This window comes from Typha angustifolia, chromosome 15 (assembly GCF_048772165.1).
Source record: "Typha angustifolia cultivar Huaian chromosome 15, ASM4877216v1, whole genome shotgun sequence".
NCBI lineage: Eukaryota > Viridiplantae > Streptophyta > Magnoliopsida > Poales > Typhaceae > Typha > Typha angustifolia.
In genome coordinates, this window is record NC_133253.1 from 22,511,538 (window position 1) to 22,525,006 (window position 13,469).

Below are 13,469 nucleotides of genomic sequence, written 5' to 3' on the forward strand. Positions count from 1 at the left end.
GTCTGACGTCGTCTCTGCGTTGTATCATTAATTGTTTCAACAATCCTCGATGGTTCTTATTTTAGTTAATTTCTAAGATGGTGAACTAATCAATGTTAATTACAATCTTTATAGATAGTCAAACAGGAGGAAATCAGTGTAGTCCGCCTTTAATTTAATTTAGATATGCAGCACGAGAATCGACTTCCTAAGAAAATTGCAAGTTGGTCATTATAAAATTCCTTGAGAAGCAGTCTCCGGTGTCATATATATATATAATTACTCGTGTTGACAAAGTCAATCCGGCGAACGAAGAAAATGTCTTCTCGTGTACAATCGCCCTTCCAAAACCATATTAGCAAAAAAAATATATTAGTTAGGAAGATTAATTACGTATATTTAACTTTTCAATTTTCTTATTATATACGTAAAGATTTTAACCATTAAATCTTCATCAAAGTGATTAATAAACAATTAATTTTACGGTACGAAAAAAACGTTCTAAACTTTTTTTATTCCGTTAAAATTTCTCTCTTAAATATAATTATACCTTAATTATAGGAGATATCATTTAATATTAAATAATTTAAATTTGATTATTTAGATATAAACTTTAATTTAAATATAATTCTCTATCACTATCTATTAAAATTTAATTTAAATCAATCTTAAACTAATAGAAGATATATATATAAATAATCAGTTGATATAGATATTGGCAATGTGCTGAAGCTTGATCTGTGCTTTGCTTTCTTGCAGCCTCGCTTGCAAGTCAAAGTGCGACTCAACGAACTTTAGAATTTTGAGGGATGTGAGGAACTCAATGCCCTGCGGTACGTCTTTTAGCTCTCCTAGACCTTTTAGAACAAGGGTGTGCAGGTGTACCATGGTTCCCTTCTCCATCTTCACTCGATTGACACAACTAATGTTTTCAATAATAAGAGATTGTAGATTGGGAAACCATCCATCACGAAACACCAGCTGCTGATCCCCCTCGTACAGATCTAGAAAGATATGTTTCATCGTTTCCGATAAACGAGAGGAACCTTCCTTTGGAATAATGGCCCCTTTGAGTTGCAACTTCCTAAGATTTTGTAGATTTGGGAGCCATCCATCACAAAACAGCAACTCCCGTCCAAGGGTCAGATTATCGTATTTACTACCGTTTATAAATAAAACCAATCGAGAGAGAAGGCGCATTTGCGATAAAGAGGCAGACAGATGCATAAAGTGGTAGTCTTTTAACTCGAAGATAGCCAAACTTCTTAGTTGAGTCAGATTTTTCAATCCTTTTACTAGATCCCTGCTAGCTTTCACGCCCTTGAGAGTCTGCAATACTTTAATATTCCACAAACCTTTTGGTGCTTCTGGGGGTGTAGAAGTTCCGGACCCATCTTTCACCTCCATAACGTTCAGGTATCTCAGCTTCTCGAGCTTCACTATCCCATGTGGCAATTCTTTTATCATACTTCCATAGAGATCCAACGTCTCCAGGTTGGAGAGCTTCTCGATAGATTTCGGGAGGGATTCCACTTTTGAATTCCTGAGACTTAAGTAGCGAAGATTGAACAAGTCCACAATCACATCGGGTAAGGTCTTCAACGCGGCTCCATCCAGATCTAGCACTGCAAGATATTTAGATTTAGATAAATTGGATGAGAGAAACGAGGAGGAGAGTGTACTGCAGTGCAATGCTAGGAAAGTTCGAAGCAACGGCATATATGTGCTTGATAACACATCTTCGCTGCAATTGTGTACTGCCAGACGACGGACATCGCCGTCTACCTTTAACTTTGCACTGTTGTTGTAGACTACTGCATGAAATGTTGCCTCTGCAGACACGAAGAGAGCGAACTCACGCATAAGGTGATGCATCCGAAACCTCCTCTTATTATTCATTTCTACAACTTGTAGCATGCTCCGCTTGATTAGCTCGTTGAGATAGTCCTCCGCACCTTCCTCCAATGTGTTGGATCCCCTTTCTTGTACAAACCCCTCTGCTATCCATAACCTGATTAGCCTCTTCTTAGATAACAAATAGTCCTCTGGAAACATGCTGCAATATAGGAAGCAACTCTTGAGATATGCCGGTAGATCCTTGTAGCTTAGATATAAAACGTTTCTCAGATCTTCTAGGCTAGGATTCTGTTCAAACTCCCAATTAAACCGATGGTAGACTCGGCTCCATTCCGACTCTGTTTGCTGTCCTAATGATAACAGGAGTCTTCCTACTGACATAATAGCTAGTGGCAGTCCTTGACACTTAGTCACAATTTCCTTAGCACATTTCTCAATCTCCGACGGGCATACGTGATCACGAAACATCCGTTTACAAAAGAGATCCCAGGCCTCCTCGTCACCTAAAGGCTTGAGTTGGAGCTTACATCGATCATGCGCAAGTGATGCTACACCATCGATTCTAGTTGTGATAATAATTCTGCTTCCTTGGTGATTATCGACAAGGCAATGACATAGATCATGAAATGCTTTCGGATTCCAGACATCATCCAAAACAATCAGATATCTTTTGTGTTCCAAAAATACTCTCAATATCTCTTTTAGTTCTGCGATGTTCATGCTTTGAATGCCATCTGGAACTCTGTCTTCCCCATATAGTTTCTTTATCAATACTCTTAAGATGTCATCAAATTTGTACGACTGTGAGATAGAAATCCATGCATGGCACCCAAAATTTTGAGACTCTCTCTTATAAACATTGGTGACTAGAGCGGTTTTCCCTAGCCCCCCCATACCCCATACTGAGGCTACAGAGAGAGCGGATTCCTCAGATTGTAAAAATTTAACCAGTATCTCTATGTTTTCCGCAATTCCCACAAGCTCTTCTCCATCAAGGACATGAGAAGCCTGATATAGTAGTCTTTCACTAGTATGAATTGTCATGTTGATCCATTGCTCTTTCACTTGTTTAAGGTGTGTAAGATCTGTCTCTATAACTTTCAAATGCGTAGAAATACCAATCAAGGCAATCGAAGTTGGGTCTCGATGTACTATTTTTCTGGTAACATCACCAAATCTATACCCTTGTTGCTGGTGAGATACAGTCTGCATATATTCGTCGACCAAGTCCTGAGTACGATGTGTCAGCTTTTGTACCTTTGCTAGCCAAGCTTCTAGACCTGGATTGTCGCCCTTTCTAATGTCTTGCTGGTTAAGGAAACACTGTATTGCTACACGTTCCCCCTGTATGCGACTCATTTGATTTGCAATGTCTTTACCTTCTTTTGCTTCTTTTGCTGCCCTTTTTGCTAGTTGTACTTGTTTTCCTTGCAGTAATACCTGTCCTATTGAAATGCTCAATTTAGCAATTTCTAGAACAACTCCGTACTCTCCCATTGTTAGTTATTTTGTAGATTTACTCTGCTTTTAGTTAGTTCTTCTTTTTGCCTACTGGTCGCAGAACAAGCTCAGACGCAACTTGTCCAGCAGATATGCATTTTAATTCCTCCCTATGATCGCGTATATGCAGTTCAGAGATTAGAATCAGAACTATCTCGACGTATTCATAATATTTTGTATATGCATAACTGTTAAAAGACTTTGTATTTTCATATATCACACGGCTTTACAAGAGCTAGAATGAGTTCAAAAAGGGTATCTCCTAAATCATTAGAAGGGTGTTTGAAAGTGTTCAAACGGTATAATATATGTTATGCACTAGATTTAGAATCGATTAGAACATGAAAAATTATAATATTTTATTAAGAGCAACCTCCGAAGTCAAAGATCTAATGGTTTTAGTTTCACATGATTTCGATGTCGGAAATAAAAACATAAAATTAAAACAGTGAAAAAAGTTAAAATAGGATAAAATCGTAATTATATGACGTTGCGGTGCCGTCAGAGGAGTGACTGAACAGACAAGAATGATAGTGAACGATCATATAGTAGGTGGCTCATGGCTATGGTTTGGAAGCTCGAAAGAGTTTTATTATTATGATCTATTCCTACGAAAATAAAGATAATCTAACGACTATAATAAAATAGTAAATACGATGATAATAAATTGCTAAACTCAATAATTTTTCAATGATTGATGATTCAACAAAAGAGCTCAACACATCAAAATATAGAGATCGGGTATAATGAGTCATACTAGAACTAATCCTAAAAGCTAACACAATTCGAACTAAGACTTGTCTTACAAACTTACATGATTTTATTAGATTTACTTTAGAAATTTTATATGACTTAATTGTACTTGCTTCAGAGGTTTACATTATTTAATTAGACTTGTCTTAAGAGCTTATCTAAGAGATAAATATAAATCAATTAAAAGATAAATAAACTTGAGCCCAATATCCTCATGATACAATCAAACCTAACTCTATTAATATCACTCATAAATATATTTCAGCTCAATAACTATTATAAATTAACCATTATGACAGTTACAAATTCAATAAAATTCTTGCAATGTTTTGAGTTTTAAATTCTAATTACTAATTTTAAATTGATTAAAATTTTAAATTAATAATAATCCTCATAAAGAAATTTAAAAACAAAAATAATTAGAATAAATATTATACATATATGAGATTATCAAATCAAATATTTTTATACTACATATTAATGCTAAGTATGAGGCTTACTTTGTTATTGCGAGGGGCAGCGCTATTTATAGTCTAACGCTATTATAGTTATGCGCTTGTCTTAATAATCTTGATAATTATGAATTTGCTCAAATCTTCCGATCGCGAAATCATGTCAGTTCTCACTTAGATAAATTTTCAAAGGAAGTCTATAATAAAACTCATACCTCATAAAATAATAGTTCTATTAGACTCTTTCATAAATAAACTTAACTTGAGCTGTCACATAAAGTACTTTACTATAAGAATAAAAAAAACTAATTAGTGTTCTTCACTATGTCCATGTCCGTCAATATCTTTATTTCTACTTATTTTTGGATAAATTTATTTATATCGAGAAATTCACTCTCGGAGCAATTTATATTGGAACAGTCAAGCTGTTCAAAGAATGTTCATTTTTCTTTGCAAGTCCAGAGGATGTTAAAAGATCATTGTTTCTTTTGGAGGAACAAGATTTATTAGATAAAGTAAGCAACTGGGCATGGATGATGAAGAGAATAAAACTCTTGTGAAGAATGCATGAGACTTGAGATCTTATGTCTAAGCCCAAAGATCTGAAGCCAGTGGCATGCAAATGCAAACGGGTGTACAACGATGGATGCTCATAAGGAAAAAGCAGTATTAAGAGATTTAATTGTAATCTCTAAGAATATAATCCCAAAGGCCTTCTTTGTAAACCTTTTTTCTATTGACATCTAAATCATAGATGTAGTCTGAATTTAGGTGAACTACGTAAATCTTTCATTGTGATAGTATTGTATTCCTTTATTATTTAATTATTATGCAATGAGCATAAATTTTGAATATTTATTTGAAATTGATTTGTTTTTCTTCACAGTGTAAGCAGAATATTTCTAAAAATTAATAAAAGAAATTCAACAAAAAGACAGACTTTCAGTTTAATCTTTGAAGAGAACAGTTAGTTTACAGATAACATTTGAAGTAGTTGAAGAATGATAGGACGTGGGAAAACAAATGGCAGTGCTTATATTTGGTCATACCTCTTAGAATTGACGCAGTAATGATCAAATGACTGATTAGTAGATGGATGGAGAGATATCCTTTCTGCTTCTCTTTCCGGATTATGATCCAAATTGGATTAGTAGCTATCCCGACTATTTATACATGTACCATCAGAGTGGAATTTTTCGTCAAAGAGATATCCAATAGGCCATAGCTAAAGGTGATCTTGTATAGCATTATATAATAATCGCCCTGTCTATGGACTTTCACAACAATAATAACAATAATAAACTTAGAATGTTGTTAACTGTTTATTATCAAGTCAATCGGTTTAATTAATTGGCGGAAACTTTGTGCTGGTTCGTTAGTTTAGTTAACTGTTCATTATTAAGTCAATGGATATTGTTTAGGGTCAAAATCAAAGATGAGGAAGGAAAAGCTTGGACATGTTTAGGCCTTTTATCTTGTTTTATGATAGTGGAGCAGCAGTTAAAACGCATTAGGACTTGATAACAATAACAGCATCCAGTTTTAGACACAAGAATCTCAAACTGTAGACTTTGTTCAGTATCATTTCGATTAAGTTAGCTTTTCCAATGTCGGACTACTTCCTTCACACCAGATAATTAATATCAATCAAATCAAAGCACTCTTGTACATATCGAGCTTGATAGATTCGAGAGACTTTTATCGATAGAAATATGATCGAACAATATGATCAAATTACTCCTATGTAGATAGTAAATATGCATGCATGCATTTTTCCCCTTTATTTGCAGGTTGTGAGATGTTAATTTTATTTAGATCAAACGAACATAACAAAGTAACCAACAATATGAACAAGACGATGAGCTTATCTATCTCGTTGAACAAAAGCCGCATTGCCAAACTAACCATTTAGGGCGTAGTGGATATCCATCCTTTTGAAGAATCTCCCAGTTTTATGCCAAGCCACGCATAGTTACTTAGCTATTATGTGACAGAACCCTAACTGTTGGGTAAACAATGGAGGCTTCGCTTGTCCACCTAACTAATCCTGCAGATCTCGCCCACAAGAGTAGATATATCCATGGGGGTTTTTGCGAACTTATGGTTGTGGGCAAAGTGATGATGAGGGTGGCTCATGCTGCATCTGGGCAATTAATTATGGTAGAATTAGGTATCTATTTTCCTTAAGAGTTCATTGGTAGAGGATTTTTGCTAAGTTGTAGATGTGGTATTTTGCTAAAAAATATAATTAATTGAGTTAAATTAGCACAGTAGGAACTCATTCTTGATATTAGAAACTAAAAGTACTTGATGCTTAAGAAAAAAAATTAATTCGATCATTTCCCAAACCAAATATCTTAATCCTCAAGAGTCAAGTTTTTTTTTTTGTAATTTTATTTAGTTTTGGGAACCACAAACACATTTATGTGTAGCTATCAAGTTTCGTTCAATTTTGAATCCGTTTGCATCATAATTCTTTTCCTCGACAAACTTAATTGTCAATATAGACTTGACAATCGTTATCACTCGTCAACTTTCCACCACTAAATCAAAACTAAACATTTAAATATCATGATATGTATTGCAAAAAGTCTTTCTTTTTTCTTTTTTTTGACATATTTGCAAATAAACTCGGAAGATGTCATTCAATGGTCAATTCCAAGGTGAGTCTTCAACGAATTTAGTTCCGTATATAGACTCTTTATATTCTCATCTTAGTAGCTTCAACTTTTGAGTCAAATTCAATTTCCAAATTCATGTCAAATCATATTTCTCTTAAATAATTGACTTATGAGCCCGTTGCGTGCACAACATAACAAAGTAACCAACAATATGATAATAAGGACGAGCTTAACTTCAATTGATATGTATTAACTGTCAAAAATCAATCAGCATACAAATAAACTAAATACACAACATGCTCATCAAATAAATATATAGGTTGGTGTCATCGGTGTGTTGATGCATAGTTAGTTACATGATGGAGCAAGAACTCGTGTCTGAATAGCTTCCCGAGTCATCATATGCAACGACCTGCGAGCATGAAGAGTAATTTGGATACCACTGACTAGTTGTGCAGTACTGATTTGGGTACCACTGAAGTAGTTCAACTTTTGGTTTCTCTTTTTCCTTCTCGCCACTTTTCTTCACTTCCTCTACTTTAGTTATATCTGCACGGCGGAACTTTTTCCTCAAAATGGTCGTCAAATAAACTGGATCTGCACCATCTCCAACAATTACCAACTGATCCTCGCCTTGTAGCTCGATTGAATTAACTCCTGTACCCAAGTGACGAAGTTAACGTGATCAGTACGTATATTAAAGTAGGTGCATGATCAAGAGCTAAATAATATTGTTGATCATATATAAACGTCTCCGTTCTTGTAGCTTTACCATCTGCTGAGGCCACCAACTTCATGGCTTTAGACCGGCACTTGTCGCAGTTCATCTGCACCTTGATGGCAATCTTTAGCTGCAAACCAAAAATTGCAATCTAAGTGAGCGACAAATTAAAGATCGATCCCCTGAGAGGAGTGAAGAATTAAAGATATATGCAAATTAACAGAACTTCTAGGAATGGGAACTCACGTTCATTTCTTTTAGATCTCCGATGGATAAACGAGAGCCTCCAGACTTTTGAGCTAAACTGATGAAGAAGTGATGAGCGAACTTGATAACAGCCAAGGGGGGGAAGTCTCCTCCTTATAAAGAAACTAGGAATAGTTTGAGAAGGTTCGTTATAATAAGTGTGAACCAAGCCATGTAATACAATATGACCGATGACTTGGTCCAAGAAAGAAGAGTTCTTTTCAATATAAAAGACAACGAACAGCTGTTTATGTGACCAAACTCCAAAGTCAAGTCGTCGGAGTGAATGGGAGATTTGGAGAGACGGTACTTAATTATTTTGAAGTAAACTCGTTAACTCTTCTCGGTTATGTTGTTATCTTAGCATGCATCTAAGTCCCTAATCACTTTGGAGTATAAATAGATTTGTTATCCAAAGCCATTAATTAGTCTAAGCACAATTCACTACCCGTAAATTTGATGGCCCAAGATGTGAAGTAACGTTGCACCAACAGAGTCGTAATTAAATCGGCTACATACTTTTTCACACCAAAGGTTCTCTTGATGGTCATTAGTTAGTGCATCTCTCGTGATTAATTAAGCTAAAAGCAATTTTAATCTTAATAATGATCTTTTTGACTTGCCTAGGAGGAGACCAGAATACTTATAACTACCACTAGCATTTCAGGGTCCCAATACTTATATTATAAGGGAGTAAGTTCGCATTTGGCAGTCAAGTAACACGTAGAGTGTGAAACCTGTGATTTAAAGTGAGACAGCAACTTGATCTTCTATTTGATGTCCCTCAAAGCAAGAAATATTCCCTGTGCTTTAGAAGGATCATCTGCTCAAATTCAAACCCACCAACTATCATACTGTATCGAGCTCGCATGTACACCAGACCACTAATTTAGTTGTACTAAATCGCTTGACATAATCAAAGATTGTCATACTACTAATACCAATTGCTGAGAATATACGGGGTGCGTTGCTGCCCTGTAGCAGAATTAGGGTATTATTGGTTTTTTTTCTCTTTCTTCGATTTGTGTTATAGATGGGTGATCTTTAATTCTCTTACTTTTATGGATTCTAAAGATTGTCTGTTGGAAAGGAGCTCTCTTTCCCACCCAAGAGATCTATAACAATGAAAGCTAAAATTGATGTCAATTAAGAAACATATGCAATTAACAACACCAAGCACCAAAGAAAACTAGAACACCATGTTTATGTGTAAAACCCTTCTCAAAGGGAAAACTCACAGAGCATGAATTTGAACCCACTATCAAGAGAATTGGTACAAAGAAGATCACCACAACAAGTCTCTTAAAGTCACAAGAATGTCATCCACAAGAAACCAATAACCCTAGCTTCAAGTTAACAAGTTTAGATAACACCTCCAATAGAGAAACCCAAACCTTCTTGAAGTAAAAAAACCCTTGTAGATGTGAAGAAGAAAATCCTTGTGCCTTTGATCCCAACCAAGAAATCTTCTAGTTGCAAACCCTTGTTGTATGTAGAGAAAAACCTCTTTTTCTCTTGTCTTCTTTTTCACTAAGTGGTATGAGCAAAAAGTACCCCTTAACAAAAGTCTCACTCAACTAATTATTGACCAAGTGAGTCACCTCATGGGGCTAGCCCAAACCAACTTGGCTAAATAAACCCAACAGTGTCTTAGACTATTGGATTGATAGAAACAACGATTATTAGGTTAATAATACTAAGCTTGAAGCTTTTTGCTCTTAAAAATCACTTGAATGGTTTTCACTTTATTTATATTTGTACCCTTGAACTAAATTCTCTGAATTATATTATAATATTATCTATTATAAATCAAGTGTGGAGTTGTCCCTCTATCTTGTTTTAAATCTTATTATTATAATCATTAAAATTCAATGAATTATCTGAGTCAACGACTTTTCTCTCATTAAATAAAAATTTAAAGCAAACGAGTTGCGTTCAAAAGTCGATCACTCTATTTTTCTTACTTTTTGTGTTTCAAATCTTTATCATTATAATTATTGAAACTTAATGAATTGTCTTACCCTCCGTGCTTTCTCTCATTAAATAAAAAATAAAATTAAATAAAAATTTAAAACAAACAAGGGGTCTTGATCCAAATAAAAAATGGTTGGCACAAATGTTTAAAACCCAGGTAAAAATCCAAACATAAACCATCAGATGAGGTTCCCGAGGGTGAAATGTTTTAATACCCAAGTAAAAATCCAAACATAAGGCATCAGATGAGGTTCCCGAGGGTGTATATCAATACATTTACTTTTTTTAATTAATTAGATACAAATCCAACAATGTCTATAAAGTACAAGCCACGGCCAGTGATTATTTTCCAGAAAGAAAGCATACATTAGTTGATTTATTTATTTTATTATTTATTTATTTATTTATTTTATTTATATTTGTTTGTCATTTAATCGACACGGATAGTGATCATCTGGAGAGCCATGCGCCTCTTATTCATTTCTTCGGCTCGCTGTTTCAACTCCGGGGAAGATCCATGGACTTGAAGATCTGGGAGGGACTTGAGGTGCTCAATGCCACGTGGGACATCTCTAAGCTCCTTCATGTCTCGGAGCTCGAGGGTCTTCAACCTCGCCATGGATCTTTCCTGTATCTCCACCTGTTTGACACGCGGCATGTCGGAGATCGAAAGATCCTGCAGGTTGGGAAACGACCCAGCAGTGAACACCAGCTGCTCCCCGTCGTACGCCTTCCGAAGGCTGAGCCTTGTCAGGCTCGAGAACCGAGCGAGGGATGGGATTGGGTCGACCTCCAAATGGCAACTCGTTAGAGCCAACTCCTTGAGGTTGCCCTCTTGAGCTCGTAAGAACGAGGAGTCCAACGATCCTTGCGACAGCCGTCCTCTCAGATTTAGACTGACGAGTTTCTTTTCCGTGGGTGGGTTTGGTGGGGCCTCCCAGCTGTCCGATCGGAGGACCTCCGTTTCGTCGTCTCTTGCGGACAAGACCAAGCGCCAGAGGAGGCGCATGCAACTCACGGCGGCGCACAGTTGTTCACAGCGCTCGCCCCTCAAGCCGTAGCATCCGAGGTCTCTTATTTGGGTCAAACTTCCTAATCGTCCCACCAACCCTCCGCAGGGCTCCACCGCCACCAGCGTTTGCAGTTCTTTCAGTTTCCGCAGACCTTCTGGTGCTTTCGGGCCAGTAATTGAGTTGAATGCTCTGAACGTCTGATCGGTCACCTCGCCGGCGTACAGATGCCGCAGCTTCTTGAGTTTCACTATCCAACGCGGCAACTCCTTTATCTCAGTTGAGTAGAGGTCCAGCGTCTGCAGGTTAGTGAGCTTACGGATAGATTTGGGGAGAGCTTTTACCTTTGAACACTTGAGACTCAGGTAGCGTAGATTGAACAAGCTCCCGACCGCATCAGGTAGGGTCTCGATCGGCAAGCCGGATAGATCTAGCACCGCAAGATATTTGAATTTGGATGAAATAGAAGGGAGCTGCCGAGACGAGGGCGTACTGGTGTCGAACGCTATTAAAGTCCGAAGGAATGGCAGATGTTCGCTTGATAGGTTCGAAAGGTCGCTGCTGCACTCGATTACCGACAGACGACGGGAAGTGGCATTAATTTTACTTGTTTCTCTTTCTTGTTGATTAGAAACACCACTACCACTTCCTCTTCTTCTTCCGTATGTGCGGTAAACCTCATGAAAATTTTTCTTTCTCGACAAAGAGAGAATAAACTCGCGTACAAGGTTGTGCATCCGGCAGAGTTCCACTGTACCCCTGGGGCCATGCTTCCTAGGCTGCAGCATGCTCCGACGGGTTAGCTCTAACAGATGGCCCTCCCCAACTTCCTCCAATGTGCTTTTCCCCTTTTCTTGTATGAATCCCTCCGCTATCCATAGGCTTACAAGCCTATCTGCTGAGATGAGGGTGTCCTCCGGAAACATGCTGCAATACAGAAAGCAGTTCTTGAGATGGTCGGGCAAGTTGCTGTAGCTCTGGTTTAGAGTGTTCTTCAGATGACTCAGCGCAGGATCATTAACCAACAGCCAATTAATCTGGTTAAAAACTCCCTTCCATTCTGACTCTGTTTTTGGTTTCAAGGACAAAAGGTCTCCTATGGACACGATAGCCAGCGGCAGTCCTTCACACTTGGTTACAATTTTCCTCGCCCATTCCGTAACCTCTGCTGGGCAATCATGACCCTTTTCTCTCCGAAAGGCCCACCTACAGAAGAGTGTCCATGCTTCGTTTTCGCCTAGATGCTCCAGCTTCATCCTTTTCTCCTCGCTAGCAAATGAAGCTACCTCTTCATTTTGAGTTATAATGACTATTTTACTTCCTTCATGAGAATCTTTAACAAGGAATAACTCACGTATGCTGCCAAAATCTGCCGGATTCCATACATCATCCAACACAATCAGATACCTCTTTTTTTGAAGAAATGTCTGTATCGTCTCTTTTAATCCTCTAGTATCCATGCTTGGAATGTCAGGTGGGGCTCCGTGATCGTTCTTATATAACTCGGTTATCATTTTTCTTAAGATTTCATCATCATTTTTAATCGACTGAGAGAAAGAAATCCATGCATGACAGTCAAAATGTCCTTTTTGTTTCTCAAACACATTGCTGACCAGAGCAGTCTTCCCCAGGCCCCCCATACCCCACGCAGAGAGTATAGATAGATCTTTCTCCAGAGACAGTAACAATTCAGTCAACTTTTTTCTCTCTTTTTCGAAACCGACGAGATCTCCGCCGTCCACGAAATGAGAAAATCTTGCTCGATCCAAGTTATCATGCTCGATAGAACTGGCACCTATTGGCGTCTGGACCCATCGTTCTCTCCTTTCCTTTAGTTGCTGAAGATTGTCCTCTGCAACTTTCAGCTTAGCGCCAATGTCACTCATGGTGAACAAAGTTTTGGGTTTCTTCACCATATTCTTCACATAACCACAGAAACCACTCACTTCCTGCCCACCTACTATGTAGAGATATTCATCTAAGATGTCTTCAATATAATATGCCTCCTTCCTCACTTGTTGTATCCATTCTTCTTGGATACCTTTGTTGGAGCCTCTCGTGTCTAGCTGTTTTAAGAAGTCCTGCATTAATTTCAGTTCAGCCTTTACTCGACCCATACGACTTGGGAGCTCTTCCAATAATGAAGCTTTCTTTGATATCAGACATGTAGCTAAATTCAGTAGTTCTGTTCCTGTAGCAAGACCCAGCTTCGTAATAGAAAGACCAAGTGCTGGATCTGCCATTTTTGAACTTCTTATACTAGCTTTTCTACTTGGATTTAGTAGTTCTCGAGTTCGTGTCTTGCTCTCCTTGTCTGCTCATCGAAACGAGCTCTTTGTTTTTACTGTATGTGATG

The 13,469-nt window shown here is 37.6% G+C and overlaps 2 protein-coding genes across 2 annotated transcripts; both read right to left on the minus strand.

The window, feature by feature from the left end:
- Nucleotides 1-678: 678 nt before the first annotated feature.
- LOC140777077 (disease resistance protein RPM1-like) lies at nucleotides 679-3,271 on the minus strand. The gene has a single exon (XM_073120978.1). It carries the CDS (start codon nucleotides 3,193-3,195, stop codon nucleotides 679-681), a length of 2,517 nt encoding a protein of 838 aa, XP_072977079.1. The 5' UTR covers nucleotides 3,196-3,271.
- Nucleotides 3,272-7,294: 4,023 nt separating this feature from the next.
- On the minus strand, nucleotides 7,295-13,469 carry LOC140777078 (disease resistance protein RPM1-like). The gene is made up of 4 exons (XM_073120979.1): nucleotides 10,539-13,469; nucleotides 8,130-8,242; nucleotides 7,935-8,013; nucleotides 7,295-7,819 (listed from the first exon to the last, which is right to left on the minus strand). Exons 1-4 carry the CDS (start codon nucleotides 13,354-13,356, stop codon nucleotides 7,515-7,517), a joined length of 3,315 nt encoding a protein of 1,104 aa, XP_072977080.1. The 5' UTR covers nucleotides 13,357-13,469; the 3' UTR covers nucleotides 7,295-7,514.

Coding starts and splice junctions, on each gene's coding strand:
- LOC140777077 (XM_073120978.1), bottom strand. CDS start 3,195: ATGAGTCGCATACAGGGGGAACGTGTAGCAATACAGTGTTTCCTTAAC.
- LOC140777078 (XM_073120979.1), bottom strand. CDS start 13,356: ATGGCAGATCCAGCACTTGGTCTTTCTATTACGAAGCTGGGTCTTGCT. Junction 8,243..10,538: donor GATGATCACTATCCGTGTCG/ATTAAATGACAA, acceptor TTTCTTTATAAG/GAGGAGACTTCCCCCCCTTG. Junction 7,820..7,934: donor GTTGGTGGCCTCAGCAGATG/GTAAAGCTACAA, acceptor ACTTGGGTACAG/GAGTTAATTCAATCGAGCTA.